The 16,655-nt window shown below is 42.9% G+C and overlaps 1 protein-coding gene across 3 annotated transcripts in view; it reads right to left on the bottom strand.

The window, feature by feature from the left end:
• Positions 1-381: 381 nt before the first annotated feature.
• Positions 382-16,655, bottom strand: part of dock6 (dedicator of cytokinesis 6) — a 29,247-nt gene continuing 12,973 nt past the window's right edge. Inside the window, exons 17-50 of one of the 3 annotated variants that reach the window (XM_089018116.1) lie at positions 16,503-16,641; positions 16,309-16,410; positions 16,136-16,222; positions 14,593-14,824; positions 14,331-14,495; positions 14,070-14,242; positions 12,987-13,088; positions 12,363-12,449; positions 12,085-12,180; positions 11,864-12,004; positions 11,659-11,772; positions 11,417-11,587; positions 10,375-10,514; positions 10,117-10,286; positions 9,861-10,006; positions 9,571-9,753; positions 9,374-9,500; positions 9,217-9,301; positions 8,492-8,588; positions 8,285-8,419; positions 8,008-8,160; positions 7,735-7,893; positions 7,565-7,665; positions 6,960-7,152; positions 6,740-6,883; positions 6,477-6,608; positions 6,367-6,381; positions 5,966-6,091; positions 5,800-5,889; positions 5,063-5,299; positions 3,638-3,781; positions 3,396-3,502; positions 3,152-3,325; positions 382-1,675 (exon numbers count right to left, since the gene is read on the bottom strand). In XM_089018116.1, the coding sequence (XP_088874242.1) occupies positions 1,633-1,675; positions 3,152-3,325; positions 3,396-3,502; positions 3,638-3,781; positions 5,063-5,299; positions 5,800-5,889; positions 5,966-6,091; positions 6,367-6,381; positions 6,477-6,608; positions 6,740-6,883; positions 6,960-7,152; positions 7,565-7,665; positions 7,735-7,893; positions 8,008-8,160; positions 8,285-8,419; positions 8,492-8,588; positions 9,217-9,301; positions 9,374-9,500; positions 9,571-9,753; positions 9,861-10,006; positions 10,117-10,286; positions 10,375-10,514; positions 11,417-11,587; positions 11,659-11,772; positions 11,864-12,004; positions 12,085-12,180; positions 12,363-12,449; positions 12,987-13,088; positions 14,070-14,242; positions 14,331-14,495; positions 14,593-14,824; positions 16,136-16,222; positions 16,309-16,410; positions 16,503-16,641 (4,510 nt within the window). In that variant the 3' untranslated portion in view covers positions 382-1,632. The remainder of the gene's footprint in view (positions 1,676-3,151; positions 3,326-3,395; positions 3,503-3,637; positions 3,782-5,062; positions 5,300-5,799; positions 5,890-5,965; positions 6,092-6,366; positions 6,382-6,476; positions 6,609-6,739; positions 6,884-6,959; positions 7,153-7,564; positions 7,666-7,734; positions 7,894-8,007; positions 8,161-8,284; positions 8,420-8,491; positions 8,589-9,216; positions 9,302-9,373; positions 9,501-9,570; positions 9,754-9,860; positions 10,007-10,116; positions 10,287-10,374; positions 10,515-11,416; positions 11,588-11,658; positions 11,773-11,863; positions 12,005-12,084; positions 12,181-12,362; positions 12,450-12,986; positions 13,089-14,069; positions 14,243-14,330; positions 14,496-14,592; positions 14,825-16,135; positions 16,223-16,308; positions 16,411-16,502; positions 16,642-16,655) is intronic. The other 2 variants (XM_089018114.1, XM_089018115.1) reach the window with 2 other exon arrangements.

Here is a 16,655-nt window from a genome sequence, read left to right as displayed (position 1 = left end):
GGAAGGAGAAACCAATCTTGTTTCCATTCTAAAAAGGAGACCAACTTTTATTTGAACAATAACAACAGTAGGGGGCCTTGCCTCAAAGGCCGTTTGGGGTGCAAGGGACCTCAGGAGCCCTTTATGATGATCCTCCTGACTCCCAAAGGTTTGGGTTTTCATTGAAGGGTCAAGTCAGCACCTCAATCTCTGACTAAAAGGACTTACCGTGACTTATTTAATTATATGGGAGAGAATGATTATATGTTTCATTTGACATTTAAAATACAATAATCTTGTGGCATGATTGTGGACCTGAAAACAACATGAGGGGGTCAATTAGGCGAATACAGTTCAGTGTTATCTTCATTACATAAAACATCAGTTGTTAGGTTTACATAGTCAATGTGGAAGCTGCTATGTTTATTTTTTTTTTCCAGATGCGCTTTTCTACCCCAAGAAAATAAATTACACTTTATAGAGGAATCCCTGCTGGATAAACATGAATGAGATGAGCCTGTTTATCACCTCTCCCACCTGGGATTCTTTATTTTACAAGAGTGTTTTCATTACTCGACGGGATAGTTAACTTGGTATACGTGCATTGAAGCCAGTGTAAAACGTTTATTTTGAGAAAGAACGAGCACTATAAATAAACCCAAATATAAAAAAAGCAAAAAGAAAAGCAAATCTAACTAGCTAGGTAACAATACATCAGAAATAAAAGTCCTGAAGTTGTAGGAAAAGTAATTCAATAGAAGGCAGCAGTATAAAAAATCACGTAAATAAATAAAAGTTATCAAAGAGGTGAAACAAAAAAAACGGTAGGGTCTTGGTAAAAGAAGAAAAGCAGTAATATTGCTGCAACAGTGTTAGTTTACAATAGTGCAAGATAATTGGGACAGTAGTCAGAACAGTGTCACCCGTCACAAATTCATTTAAAATCACTTACGCAACATCTCAGAGCTCATCTTGAGTGGGCGCAGTGAACTGGTCAAAGTCACAGATTTTTTTTTTTTGAGACAATACATTTCATAACAAGGGATCAGACTTTGGACGTCATTCATTGCAGCAGGACGAGTGAAGGGGACCTGATGCCCGAAGCAACCTTAACTCCGATCTGCAGTGCAAATTTAATTCCTGCAATCGGGGTGAAGATGGCAGATTGTCAATGACAGTATTTGGTAGGTTGACTAGCAAGAGAAAATCCTGGGAAGGTTTGAATTGAAAGACGATGACCTCCGCAAAGTTTCATCATGGGGGTGAAAATAAAGCAAAAGTGAAACTCAACCAGTTCGGAGTACAAACACTTTTCTTCCATCCAAAGATATTTTTTTCTCCAGAATTTGTCCAAAGCATTTTGCTACTCATCATTTTTGTCTCTGCGCTGGCTCATAATGTGTGCTAGTAATGATGCAGTCACTCAAGGCCTCTTTAAAAAAAAATGTTTGCAGTGCAGATAACCTTCCAGTATAAACAGCGGAGGTGTGAGAGTAGAAGGCGAGGGGAGGTGGAGAGTGATGTCTGTGTGTGTGGGAGAGTGATGATAATGATGTGATTAAAGAACGAGATGGTGTCAGCAGGTGTGTAGATAAAAAAAAAAACACACAATTGCTGTTGGCCAGGGCAGGTGACAAAGCCGTGAGGTTGGCCTCACCCCTCGACTCTACGGAGGCTGGAGCGATTGTAGGAGTTCCTGAAAGACAGGAGAGTTGACAGGAGAGACATATTTTTATTTGAGGGTGTCAATTTTTGCCTGTTAGATATCCTGTGAAGATGAAGTATTCTCAATTGTGCAAGTAAAAGGGCCCCCTGCTATGTGGTTTGCACTGTGGTTGTGTAAATAGGAGATAATTGGCCTGTGATTGTAAAGAACAAGAGTAACTGGCACGAGAAAGAGCGATCTGATGCAGGCAGTGAAAGCGGCCTTACACGAATAGTAATGTTGCCGCAGTTAGGCGCCGAATGCATATCAACTTTCAAACCGCGACGAGGATTAAAGCGCCATAGCATCACGTCATCAGTCAGTGCTGCCTGCGGAATGTGTATGAGACATGAACATTTTGCGCCTGATAGCAGAATATAAAGTGTAGTGTTGTTTCAAAGGTATTGCTCAGTGTCGCTTTCTTATCAAGTAAAAAAAAAAAAAACAGGCTGATGAAAGCGGAAGGAATAAACATACAAAAAAAAAACAAACAAAGACATGACGGTACTTTCCAAAAGTGAAATACAGACGATCCCCACCTTACGAACGAGATACGTTCCGAGCGGTCCTGTGTAAGGTGAATTTGTTCGTAAGTTGCTATATTTTGTATGGAATGTATGTTTAAGTCTTATATGAGTATGATTAAGGCTTGTACAGACGCTCTCCACCTGACGAACGAGATACATTCCAAGCGGTCGTTTGTAAGTTGAATTTGTTTGTAAGTTGCTTCAGTGCTATATTTTGTATGGAATGTATGTTTAAGGCTTATATGAGTATGATTAAGACTTGTACAGACGCTCTCCACCTGACGAACGAGATACATTCCAAGCGGTCGTTTGTAAGTTGAATTTGTTTGTAAGTTGCTTCAGTGCTATATTTTGCTTGGAATGTAAGTCAAACTCTGAACGGGGAAGTATAAAACACAGACGCTCTAACAGTCATAAAATAAATTCACACTTACTGTAGTACGACGACATCTATCCTTTGGCCTTCAGTAAGCCACAACTGAAGCTGCTGGCACGTCATTACTGAATGACATGCCAGCAGCCATTACTTTTTGTTATGCATCGCGTCCTCTGGGAAGAGGGATTTCCTCCCAGCCCACATACTCGACGCAGCCAATCGTAAGCGAACTCTGCCGGAAAAAGGCATGCAATACAAAATCTAACTCACGGCATCTCTGTCCAAACACTTTTTCGACATACCCGCAAAAAATGTTCATATGTACCATTTTATGTAACTTGAATGTTTGTAAGTTGGGGAGCGTCTGTAGAAGCTCCAACTATTCCTGGGACTTTTTGGAACATCATTGAATCATGTTTTAATTTCCTGGAGTTTAGACACTCGGCCCAACCTTCTCAAATGTTGATTTGATAGTGTTGGAAAAGCAGTGAGAGCTTATTTTCTGTGTGTGTGAGTGCGGAGGCGTTGTCACAGTGTGCCCGCGGGTTTCGCGTCTCATGTTACCGCTGTGTTTGTGTAGCCGGAATCGGCAGGGTCCTGTACAGCTGCGGGATCTTGCGGTTGATGAGAGGACCAAGCGCTTCTTTAAGTTTAGTGTAGTTCCTCTCCAGTTCTCTGTGATACTCCCTCTGATCGGGTCCAATCAGAGCCTTGTTCTTTCTCAGGGCATCCTCGCACCTGCATGCATAGGAGAAGAAGAGGTGTGTTTTACAAGACCCGTAACACGGGATGCGAAACACGTCATCACCTCTTTGCGAAGTCTTTAAAGCATAGTCGTAATTTGTTGTGATGCCGAAAAAGCTTGGGGTCGTCGGGGATTTCAGTAAGAAAGACCTGAGCCACCTCCAGGGGGCCCTGTGAAAGAAAAGGGAGGGGGGTGGGGTGGTTACATATAGGCTGAGGAATGTAAACGCCGAGAGCCAGATTTAAAGCCCCACATGGAGAAGGGAGGGATTTACATTGCATGGAGATGGAGGCCATTTGGCTTACCTGGTTGACGGTGGTGCCCACGCAACCCTGCAGCACCATCTGCAGCATTTTGGAGTCAGCCGGGTCCTGGTTGGTGGCGAAAGCGAGCTCCTGCGTTTTCTTCTGCATGTCCTCAATTGCAACCTCGATGGGGACCAGGATGATCTGGAGAAGCAAAATATTGGGAGGGTGTCAAAAATACAACAGCTTTCAATGGATTGTCATTCTTAAATGAAAATCATGGGTTGTATTTTTCCAAATTGCTGTCAATCAAAAGGCAGAACGATGGCCTTAAAGTGGTATTTTGTGTCACAAACGTGAGCAACAAGTGTGCGAGTTTGGTAGGCAACTAAAAGATTACAGGAAATTGAGTTTCTTTTTTTTAGCTCCCGAAATGTTTTTGACATTTTATGTTTCAAAGTGGTCAATATGTAGCATGTCCTTGGTGATTATACAATTTTTAGAAGTCGTAAAATGCAATGGTGGCCTGTCAGGGCCTGCAAGGCCTTCTCTGCTGGCCTAAAAATATCTGATACACAGACTAATGTGAATTATATTTTGTCCATGAGTTCTTATTCTTATTTAACCAATCACATTTCAGACCTCATTTGTTACCAGGGTCAGAAATCTACCTGGACTCCTTCACAATCAGTTCTACAGACTCTGGAGCATAAAAATCAATGGCGAAGAAGCAGTTGCTTTAACCAATCAGAGTTCGAGTTGGCAACCCAAGACCTGCTGGAAGGCGATGGAAACATCAGAGTTTTCACAAACTATTGATAGGCCAGTCACATGATTGGCTAGTCATTAGCCAATTATAGTTTCACTAGCCGCTAGTGATAAGTGCATACTGGCCAGAGCTAGCGCACTGTATTTGTAGCGAGCTGCATATTGTTGTGTTGATTTAATAATGGTTTTGTCAACCCACAATGGCTGAAGGAGAAGAAATGGATTTGGTTGCATATATATTGTTAAAGCCATTTCAATACGAAGTTTTCAAGAATAAAAGACTTCATTAAGGTTGGACAGCTCAGAAGCTAGCAAAAATAGCAACTAATATTGCAATTTTATGAGGTTATCATGAATCCAAACGTTTATAGTAAACATTCGAACAGTTCAATGACAGTATTTGAATTTCTGCAAGTCACAAGTATCTCCTAGCCAGCGTCACCATCTAGTGGACGTGTAATAATATCACACCACACTTGAAGCTATTTGTACTACTGATGGCCTAGGAGTGATATGCACACCCCGCCACTGGTAAAATGTATATAGAGGTGCTTGAATTTTTTTTAACAGTGCAGTATTTGCGAAAAAAGTTATTTTTCACAATTATATTCACCGCAGAAATTAGAAATTAATGCAAAAGTTCAATGGCACATTCATTGTAAAAAAAGATCAATCGTTAGGAGACCGGTGCTGTAGATTTTACTCTATGGCTCCTACCTCCTCTTTGTGAGCCACGTTGACACGTGTCTTGATGTACGGGAATGCATTTGACGCTGTCAGGATGGTTTTGCGTTTATACTGTTCATGCAGGTCCCCGTGAGCACGGCCGTCCAATGTAAAAGGCGTGCAGTACATGAAAGTACGGAGGTTGTAGTTCTTGTCAAAGTAAGTGATTCTTTCCTTCAGCTCGTAGGTGTCGAAGAAAGGCTCGACGTAGGTGATCTGGAGATAGGCCTGAATGGGAAGACAGTGATTGGTCGCATGTGTAACTGTACAAGTTCAAGCTAATAAGAGGGAAATGTTCCCTATTTAATAGTGAAATGGTCATAAAGTCACATACATTCCACTTATACTTGCACATTGCGGAAAAGACATAAACTCACCCTGGGTGCATATGGTGTATGAATGTATATTTGTCTATGTGTGCCCTGCTATTTATTGTCTGAATCTCCGTCTGTGTACATTGCTTTTTGTCCAAAAGTCAGACAGGATGGCCGCAAGCTCACCTTTGACCCCAGTAAGGATAAGCCGTATAGAAAACGCAAGGATTGATCAACTCTAACTCATTGACCCAGAAAAAGCTTCAGAGACAATTTTGCATTCAGTACTATGAGTATGACAACATTTTTGATTGACTTCAGACTGGCAATGTTAGGGCACCGTAATTTACACGCAGGACAGATTTCTTGATGCTAGAATATTCTACCAATATTAAATTCGGCAGCCCATTTTACCTTGTTAGCGTCCAGTTTGTTTTTGTCCACCGGGTTGGAGTCTTTAATTATTTCAACCACTTCGTCCCCATATCTCTCAGAGTAGAACTCCTGTGCATCAAAAGAAATTAATGGTAAGTGTCTGTGCGTTATTTTGATTGGATTCATTCATGATCGATGGACATGCCTCAAGTCGATGGGAGATCTCAGCCAGCTTTGTAATTGAGGGTTCCTTGTAGACAAATTCCTGTTCATCCAAGTCCCCAAATCGAGAGCCATAGAAACCCACCCGGAAGTAGGTGCCAAACATTCGCTGAACACTGGCGGTGTTGATAGGACAAAGAGTTATATTTATTTGTGATATAGAATATATATTATGGATTCTGCATATTATGAACAAAATAATGAATGTGAAAGCATCTTATGTCACTCACCCATCAATCATGCAGTTGGTGCAACGAGATCAAGAAATGAGAAAGACAGAAATAAATGAAAAGATCACTTATTTTGATGTAAAAATGACTCATATTCATCTTAGATTATTTAGATATATTTTATATGCAATGAGATTTAAAATTAAGCCATTACCTCCCATCCGGAACTCTGCAATAGATCAAAAGAGAAAAAAAGTTCACATTAGAGGAAGGCTATTTTTCTTCGTGTTTTTTTTTGTATTTCTCTTTTTTTCAGCAGCTTACTTGGTTGTAGACTTTGTTGAAGGCATCCTGCAGTTTCCCATGTACCGTCGCCAGCTTTTTGAAGTCTCGGTTGGCTTCATGGATGGGCAGAAGTATCTTGTACACTTCATTTATGGCCTCGTACATGGCGGCCTGTATGGAAGAACAAAAGGAAGATCACAGTTGCACACATGCTGCCCTTTGGCCATATTAATGCGGCCGGCTGTGTTGTGTTAACACACAGCCTGGCCGACCAGCCTGTCCTTGTAGAATGCTGATCGCACCATGTTGAAAGAGGCAGCTGCTTGCTCCAGGAGGCCCACCAGGCCAGATTCACTGAAGTATTTTCCAGCACAAATACCCTCCTCCTCTGGTGATAGGACATCATCTGATACAGCCGACTCCTCCAGGACGTTAGAGGAAATATTCTGTGCGTGGTGTGGAGCGGGAGACATGAAATTAGAATGAGCTTTGTTCTTGGGAGGCACAGTTCTCAGCACTGACTTGAAAGGTGACACAGCCGATAGGCAGGTAACGGCAATCCTCCAACATGTTGAGGTATTCTGCGACCAACGCAGCGCTGTGGACAAGACAGTGAGCCGCCTCGGCATGGTTTCCCCTCTCAGAGTGCTTTCCCGCCATGTTTTGAAGCCACGTGAGCCGGAGGTCTGGGGAGTTTTGGTAGCCCTTTGCGATTCTGGTGCAATAGAAGCACAGAAAATCTGGGGTCAATCTGGGAGATCTGGCCTTGGGTGAAATTTAGGACTTTGTAAACTCCTTCACAAAAAAGATCTCATTAGACAAGTTACAAATCTATCAGTTCAGGGAAAGACAACCCATTAAAACGTCTAAGTTCTGTTGGTTTATGGATGTTGGTGATTGTAACATAGGATGTCCAAGGGTGTGGTATTTAAATCAAGAAGACTGTGTTTTACTAATATATTGCTTAAATTTGCATATACTCTCAATAAATAGCTTGGCAGAGGGCTGCAGACATTGGGTGTCGGTCATGATTGGCTGCGTCCCCTGCCCGGCAGTAAAAGACTATCTTCCTGTGTTCGAGCCTTTGTTCACAGTGTGTGAACAAACATCTCTGAATATCACATTACCTGTACATCAGATCAATGAGCATTTCAGGATCCTGCTGATGCTCCTTCATCTTCACAGTGTCTGTGAGTATCATGTGTAGGTTGAACACCAGATCCTGAACCTGCAAAAAGGAGCATTGTGAGGTTTTCTACATCAGGGGATGTCACCAAGTAGCACTTTCTATACATACCTGCTCTGGGAAGGGGGTGTCACGCAATTCCACATCCTCCTCGGCGTAAGTCAAGATGGTCTTGAGAGACCGGCGGAGATGTTCCTCATTAAAGGTTTGTGAAGTTCCCACCAGTGAGGACAGCGACATTGTGACTTGCATCTTAACCCGGGCAAAATTCTGCTCCAATGACAGAAAAGACACACACTGTGATTCCAACTTGCCAAACATAATCTCTGCATAAATGTTTGCTTCTTCCCGTACGGACTTTGGATCGTCAGCATATGTACTCACATTTCCTATCTCAAAGTTTTGCCTCATGAGCAAGTAAAGCGAAGCTGAGGCGTGACTTCTGACCGAGGCGATGCTACTGCTGCAGTGGCGCAGCAGACGAAGGCACAAGTCGGCACAAAGCTCTGTGTCCTCTTCAAACAGCATCTCTGGGAACTAAACATATAAACCAAAAAAAACTATAAATGAAGTATTTTGCTATGGTCTCTTATCTATTGTATTCTTTATGACCAGAGATGCAGTTAAAATGAAATATTTGCTTTTTTAACAAAAAAGGTACCTTAAAGACAAGAGCTCTCTGAGTCGTGAAGCAGTGTTGCAGGAAGAGGGCGCTTTGGTTGCCCGCCATGCTGTGGAGAAGAACTCTTAGCACACCGCCTAACACGCTTTCCTTCAACTCCGATGCCACCACAGTCTATAAAAGGAAAAAAAAACATGAACACAATCCTATGATGTAGAATTAAAGGGTGATATCAGGTCACTTTACCTTGACTACTATCTCCAGTGTATCCAATACGACCAGAGACGCCTCGGTAGAAAGGTTTCCATCTACTACAGACTCCTGCTCCACTTCAGCCTTCGTCCTAGTTGCACGTAAGCAAATGATTAGTCCTCGGAAAATGTATTTCGTGGACCGCCATTCGCTTCGGATAGGGACAGAAATATAGTGTGAATAGTGAAAAGCTGCACATATTTGTCATTGCTAAAACTATGAGTAGATTCTGTGGGAGTGAAGCAAAAAATAAAAATAAAATAAAAACGTATTTTGACTGCGTGTCAACAAAAAGCATACCTGTCAACTTACCCGTATTTTATACATTTTTTTTAAATTTCAAATGATGTACAGCGTGATACAACATTTATACGGGGGAAATAAAAATTGTGAACTGATCTTACAAAGACCATTTTGGCTCAAATCCAGTTCATCTCAAATGCTGGTAGCCAACGACAATGCTGTCGCGGATTGCTACTATTGTCACGGCAAACCAGCCGTGACAAAAGCCGATCAACCGATTCAAACATAAATAAAATACCCCAATACACTAAACTTAACAGCATCCCAAGAGGTGACACCCTTTTATTGATTAGCCCTAAGCTCAAAAACAAAAGAAAACAGGTTCTCTCACAATTTTTTACAAACATACAAATGCCAAACTACATCTATGCGGATGCCTCTAATTTGTCATGAATGTATGTGAAGAACAAACGTACTTGTCGATCCTGTCTACATTTTGTCTCCAGTGAGTGACGTTCTTTCTCCACCTCACATTCTCCTGGCTGCCATAGGGACTCCTCTCTAGACATATTGCAATTTCCATGAACGCACTTCATAAACGCGCCTGACAATTATGCATGCTTATCTTATTACCTCGGCAACGGCGCACCATCTCCTGACGAGCGCCAATGGTCCCGAGAATGGCCTCCTCCAAACGGGCCTTCATGTCCTGAGACTTCTTAAACGTCAAGCTGTTGATCCTCTCCAGAGCCTTTTTACCCTGCACACAAAGGTCATCGGAGAAATTAGACACGTGGGTGCTTTGTCCGTTGAGGTCTGCCTTTTACAACCTTGTATTCAAAGCAGGATATGCAGAGATGTAAGAGATCCAACAGGCGGTTGATTTGCTGAACTGATAGATCGGACACCCAGCGCTCCAGAAGTGAAGCATCAGCATTCTTCAGCACCCAAAGGAAGCACACCAGCAGAGTTCGGCTGCACTCAGCTGACAGGGAGCTGCCCTGGCGCCCGGCCTGGCGAGGACATGCAAATGGGAATAAAGACGTCAACAAAGCAGCAAGTGAAAAGAACAGATTTGCAATTTGTGGCTTTACGAGTGATGTCTGTCGTGTAGCCTCACCACTGTGGGAATTGCAAATGGGTTAACCTTGGCATGTGGCAACGGGGAACCGGCAATCGCCATGGCAACAGACTGACTGATAGTGCTGCTGCCGTCTAGGTCAGCGTTGTCGGCGTGAGCATGGCGGACTCGAGACGGCGTGGAGTCTGAAAAGAAATAAGAGATGCTCTCGCAGGTGCCGCCGTGCTGATAATAAAGCTTGTGAACCTTGAGGAGGTGGACATTTTCAACAGATCGGCAGAAAGGGATTGCTGACCTGAAAAGTCATGAAGCTGATACAGGGCCTCCGTGACGATGGGGAGCAGGGGCAAGTACAGCTGAGCGACGTGGGCTCGGACTTGAGGGTCACTATAACGCGCATCGGAATCGTGGCTGCACAGCAGGGAGTGAAGTGCGCTGATTGCTTTTTTATGGAGGAAAAAAACTCTGCAGGAGAGAGAAAGAAAAAAACAATGTACATAAGATTCAAGCTACAGAAGATTCAACATCACTAATAATCACTGTCAGATGGTACCCTTCTCCTTCAGGATCAAGTACAAGTGTCAGCTCGGTGAGGAGCAGGCCGGATAAGAAGTGCTGATGTCGAAATGGGACGGAGAGCTCAAACATAGTCGCCACGCCCTGGTCTAGTGCCACGCTGGAAAATGCTGAACTCTACACAAGGAGAAAAGAGAAAATGCAATGGATGATTGTTAACTCCTTCACTGCCATTCCCAAATTTCAGAATCAGAATCAGCAAGCCTTTAATAGTGCCACAAATGGGGAAATTTGCAATCTACAGCAGCAAAATTGAAAGGGGTGGATGGGGGGTGAAAAATTAAAAACGAAGTATTCTATGCATAATAGAAATGTCAGAAGACTGAAATGTATAAATGCGCAAAACCGTTTCATAGAAAGAACTGTACATAGTGCAAGTATAAAATATTCGGGATTTGAAAATAGGATTTGGAGCGCTATTCCCGAATTTGTTTGGATTTAGTTTTTTTTTCACGCTGAGGTGCCAATAAAGCGCTGGCCAGACTTATGGCAATGTTTTATCCCTTTCACCACAGGGCAGCATTTGCCTTTGCAGCTTCAGCTGTTGTTTAAGTGCTTATAAAAATCAATATTGATGTATTGTATTTTGTACAGCCACCCCCATTTAAAGGTCAGATATCTCCAGGCCCATATAACTGAGGAATCAACTATTTTCGTCTGACGAAAGAAAATAGTCTAAGGTTTCTTATGCTGCATCGAATGTTTATTTAGTCCTAAAAGTCAAAATACTGTGGGTCCTGAAATTTGAGTGAAAATGACAAAAACCCTGGCACTGGAGTGAACACATACTTGCGCATATCTGGCAGTGAATGAGTACTTCTGACATTACACACTCGGCAGAGACATTTATAGCTTGAAAAGAATAGCTCTTGTACAGCATTCCGTTTATTATAGCCAAGAACAGCGGTTTGCACATCTGCCTCACAATTCTGAGGTGTTCTTGTTGAGTTCAGAACGGTGGAATTTGGAAAGTGTCTCCCAACACTGAGATTTTAATTCAATTTTATTTATTTGAATACCTGTGAGGTGGTGGAGGACGTGGAAGGGGAAGGCGATGCCGGAGGACTGAGAGTAGAGCAAGGCAAGTTGAGGACGACATAGTGCTCATGACTGCAAACAATCCGGATGAAGTCCATCCGCAGAGCATTCAGAGAGCTTGGGTTCGGAGTCATGTGGAACTTGTTGCCGATCTGAGACACAAGGTTTGTTTAAAAAAAAAAAAAATGAAATATAAACACGAAGCGCAATGAAGGGGAGTTACCTGTTTGTAGTAGGTGCGGATCAGGTTGAACACGAAGCCTCTGTCCGTAAGAGATAAAAGATCATTGAGGAAGAAGGCCAGACTGCTATTTAACCTCTCCACCAGCTCCACATCCTAAATGTATAAAAGGGTAGACAGATCATAAAGAAAAAGAAAGAAAAAAAAATGTAAATTTGTTTGTCTAGAGATCATCTGTTCCATCTACCTTGTGATATCTGCTTGCAATATCTGCACTGATGGCACAAACAAGCGCAGCAATGTCATCCACAAATCGGTCCGGAAAGCGCTGACGTCGAGGAACGTCTAATTTGGAACTGAGGAACAAATGTTGAGCCATGCTTTTGACCTGCAAACAACAAAAGCAGCTTGATGATCATGTAATCTTCCCTTTTTATGGGAAGAACGCCATCCCAAATGTTTGCAGACCATGAGCTGGAAGAAGAACCAGGCTTGTTGCAACGCCGCTTCTCGCACGTTGCTAGTGCTGACCACCCACTGCAGAGCTAGCTCTTCATGAAGCAGCTAGACGCGGTTCGAAAACACAGCAAGTTTTAGATCATAGAAAGTGAAACTCCATGAGATCAAATTCATGCCATGAAATAAATTAATAAGCGTGTTCATGAATGACAATGTGGATTATAAATCACAACGAGAGTTGATGAAACACAAAGACTTGATGAATTAGTTTGGGAGACGTGTTTTACCTTTTTTGTCATCTGCCTCGGAGGGACTGAATATGAGGCCACGCTGTCCAAAAAGGCAGACATGCGATTGTTGCTGCGGTCGTTTGTCTAACTCGGCATGATGGTGAGGTGAACAAACATACACACACACAAACATGCACACACACAACACATATATGTATACACACATACACATACAGATGAGGACAACGTGCGTGACAAGTGGAACTACATGTGCGCCATGCATGAACTCAATGAGCGGTGCGGGAAATGATAGAACTGACAAGAAAGGAGGGTGGGATGCAGCATGCAGAATTAGAAGCAACCTGTGGAGCACAGAGAGATAGGAAAGGACTGCTGAGAGATAATCCACCCGATTAAGGGCTGCACGAAATATTCAAATAAATCGTTTTGTTTTGTCAAGCTGTATAACCGAGAGAGTTAGCACCTCTAAATCCTCTTCTTAGATACGCCAACAAATGGCTAAAGGGGAGGACATTGGGGAACATTAATGTTGGATGTGAACACGCCATACAACCATTGGTCATGTGGTTCCGTGTTATAAAGCATGATTTTAAAACCCCTGAGTCGTGCAGCTCTGAACCGCGATGGAAGCGGGTGGGAACGCTGAGAGGGCTTCTGCACCTGCTTGAGCTCACTGCTGGAGTTGGGGTTCCGGCGTAGCACAGATCTGGAGCCCCCGGGGGCACAAGCAGAGTTTACCCAGGAGTGGGAGCGATCAATGCCCTGACGAGAATACACACGCGCAGACACACGCAGATAGAGTGGCGGGAAGGCAAGGGCACAGTGAATAATTGTTTGATAATTGCTGTAATAGCAAAAATTAGAAGGGGGGGGGGGGGGGGTTCAGGGGGGGGGGGATACGTAAGCAAACGAAAGTAAGGAATGGGAAAACAAAGACTAGAGCTATACAAAAGCAGAGAAGCACAAAGCGTAAAGGGCATTAAATGACACAATCCAAGATAATTGCTAATTGACTCTGCTGGAAAGAACTGAGGCAAAACAGAAAAGTAATTGCAGCATCACAGACGAATAATTCGACTAAATAGACACTGAAAACATGGCACAAATATAAAATGTATCTTTCTTTCCTTTTAACTCATTCGCCGCCATTGCCGAATGTATCCTGGAATTGAAAAGTGTGACGTGGAGCACCATTCCCGAATGTGTTCGGTGTTTTGATTTTTTCTTGCGGGGGTTGCTGATAAAGCGCTGGTCAGACCTCTGGCAATGTTTTTCCCTGCCATGAGGGGGCAGCATTTGCCTTTGGTCCATGTTAGCATTTTGTTACAGCTTCAGCTGTTGTTAAAGCGCGATATAAACCAATAGGTATGTATTGCATTGTATTTTGTACAGTCTCCCCCATTTCAAGCTCAGATAACTACAGATCCATATAATTTAGGAATTAACTATTTTTTGATGAAAGAAGAGAATCTAAGGTTTCTAACGCTGTATTGAAATTTTATGCAGTCCTAAACCTCAATATTCTGTGGGTCCTCCAGTTTTAGTGAAAATGACAAAAAAAAAATGGAACTGGAGTTTACACATTTTGGCACATTGTCTGGCAGTGAATGAGTTAAATAGATAAACAAATATATTGTGACAACCAAGAAGCGAGTCATGGGACAAAACAAACTATGGGACATCAAATAAAAATGGAATAAGTATTAAAAATGAGCTTCAATTGACTAAATAAAAGTGAGGTACCTTGCTGCCGATGATTCTTTGCACTTCTTCATCAGGAGAAACCGGAGTGCTCGCCAAATCGGGGTCAGAGTTGCTAATACTTTTGGAGCGAGCCAAATTCAGGCTAGTCGGACGTCCCGTGGCTCTGGAAAAGGTGGCGTACTGCAGCGGCATCTCATAGGAGAGCGTGCCAGCTGCTCGTGGAAAAGGGAGGGAAAAAATGAGAACGAATAAGAAGCTCGATATGACGCTTTTTTTTCTTCCTTGGATTTAACAGCTTACTTGGCGGCGGCATTGCTGGCTCAGCAGTTGGCAGTCGGAAGCAATAATGGATGTAGGACGCCAGCAGGTTGTTGCGCCCATGCTGGTCCTGGTTGCCCTCCAGATTTTTGTGGATCTGGTTGACCAAAAGAGCCATGGCTTCGAAAGCAGCACGGCCAAGATTTACTGCGGACGAGCCAAGAACAATATTTAACATGGCGGAAGGATAAATGCCTGAAACCGACTTTTGTGGAAACACAGTTCAGTGTTAACACATGCTCACCAATTTGACCAGCGATGACTGGAGGGTAGACGATGAGCTGGATGAATTTGTTGAGCAACTGGTGGAGGAACCTGACGCAGGTCTCCAGCAGAGCCCCCCTCAGTGCAGCCATGCTGGCCTTCAGCTCACCCTCCATGTTGGCCTCAGTAATGATCACGTCTTTCAGGCGGAAAGGGAAGGAGCACTCTTCCAGCACGTATACTAAAGTAAAGAACTTGTCCAGATGGGGGTCCTGAGAGGCGGTATTAATCTTTAGATATTTTTTTAGAGGACACACTTTTCAATCGTACAGCTCTCAATCAAACTCATTAATTTGAGAATAATAATCATTCGAGGTCATTTTTATGTTTAACAATTCGTTTGGAATGGCACATTAACTCATTCGCTGCCATTCCAGAATTTATTCGGAAATTAAAAATTGTGACGTGGAGCGCCATTTCCGAATTTATTTGGGTTTTGGTTTTTCTTGCGGGAGCTGCCGATAAAATCGCTGGTCAGACATCTGGCAATGTTTTTGTCCCTTCCACAAGAGGGCAGGATTTGCCTTTTGTCCATGTTAGCGCTTTGGTGCTGCTTCAGCTGTTGTTAAAGCGTTGTTAAATCAACATGTATGTAGTGTATTTTATACAGCCGACCGCATTTCAAGCTCAGATAACTCCAGACCCATTTAACTTAGGAATGAACTATTTTTTTTTTTTATGAAAGAAGAGAGTCTAAGATTTCTAACGCTGCAGGACAACCAACACCATTTTTTGTTTCCTAACTGACACAAGAAAAACGTTTTATAGCATCTAAAATACCCAAAACACATAGGCTGATATTTTTAGTTAAACGCAAAACACCAATAAAAATGACTTAAAGTTGCCCAAAACTGCCAGAACTTTTTTTTTCCTCAACAAGTCCTCTACTTGCTATTTAGAAATGAATGGCAGCCTTGATCAAATCATCTTGTGGGTTATTTCGGGAAGGGACTACATTCTCCACTTTAGAGAGAGCAATAGCACTCAACAACAGTGGTTTCATCCATGAGAATCGAGTCATATCACAGAGCAAATCATGATTAAGTTATAAAGTTGAATGTGTGATGTGCAATATACAAATGTATTATGGTGATTTATAATCAGAAAGAATCAGAAAGCCATTAATAGTCCCATAAATGGGCCATTTTTAGATGCTTTATGTGTACTTTATGTGGCAATTGCAATTCAACCTAATCATTTAACATTTCACGTAGGAGGCAACAAGCGGGAAGAACAAAAAAAAATAAATAAAAATGAGGATTACGATTCCAAATGCAAATCCTCCTTTTGATCCATTTTTAATAAACCAGCGGAAATTGTGACACCCACGCTCATTTACTGGCAAATAGTATTTGTCATAACTTCAAGATTTCAAAGTTGAGTCACACTCAATTCTACTGCCAACTTCCCAAGTGTTGAATAGAAATCCCATGCACGTTTCTTGCTCACAGGCCAAGTCAAAACAGAACCAGAAGAGTAAAATAAGCAAGACTGAAGGTCCATTATCAGAGATGTCGGCCTACCTGTGTGTGCACTGAGGACGCCGCTGTCAACTCCACGTTGAACACGCCTTTGTGATTATCCACCCACTTCATACCTGGCAGCTGAACCTGTTTGGATAACACGCGGCCCAATTATCTCAGTCAAAGCGTGGGCTTTTCTGGCACTATTTGTTATTGTAGTGAAACCCACTCACGTCGGGAGTGAGCACCGAGTAGCTGGGCGGGGGCTTCTCGACGGAGACGGGCAAACTGAAGGACCCCGTGCGTAGTCGGCCGTGCTGCATTAGAGGGATCCACTGTGGGCGGATTGAGAAGGAGATCTATGTCTTCCTGACGGCTAGGTTACATATCAAACATTACGTAAATTGTGTGGGTTGAGGTTTCTCACAGTGTAGCCCACGGGAGTCTCCAGAGGAGTGTTCTGTTTGGTTTGGCAGCTGATGTGGTAGAAGGTAAAGAGAAGATGGTGGTTGTCTGTGAGGTTGGCGGGGATTTTCAGCTTCATCTCCTCGTAGAACTCAGGAGATCTAAAAAGGGAGGT

Source organism: Hippocampus bargibanti, linkage group LG17 (assembly GCF_051943395.1).
Source record: "Hippocampus bargibanti isolate YZ-2025 linkage group LG17, ASM5194339v1, whole genome shotgun sequence".
Taxonomy (NCBI): domain Eukaryota; kingdom Metazoa; phylum Chordata; class Actinopteri; order Syngnathiformes; family Syngnathidae; genus Hippocampus; species Hippocampus bargibanti.
This window is presented reverse-complemented; position numbering and strand designations above follow the sequence as displayed.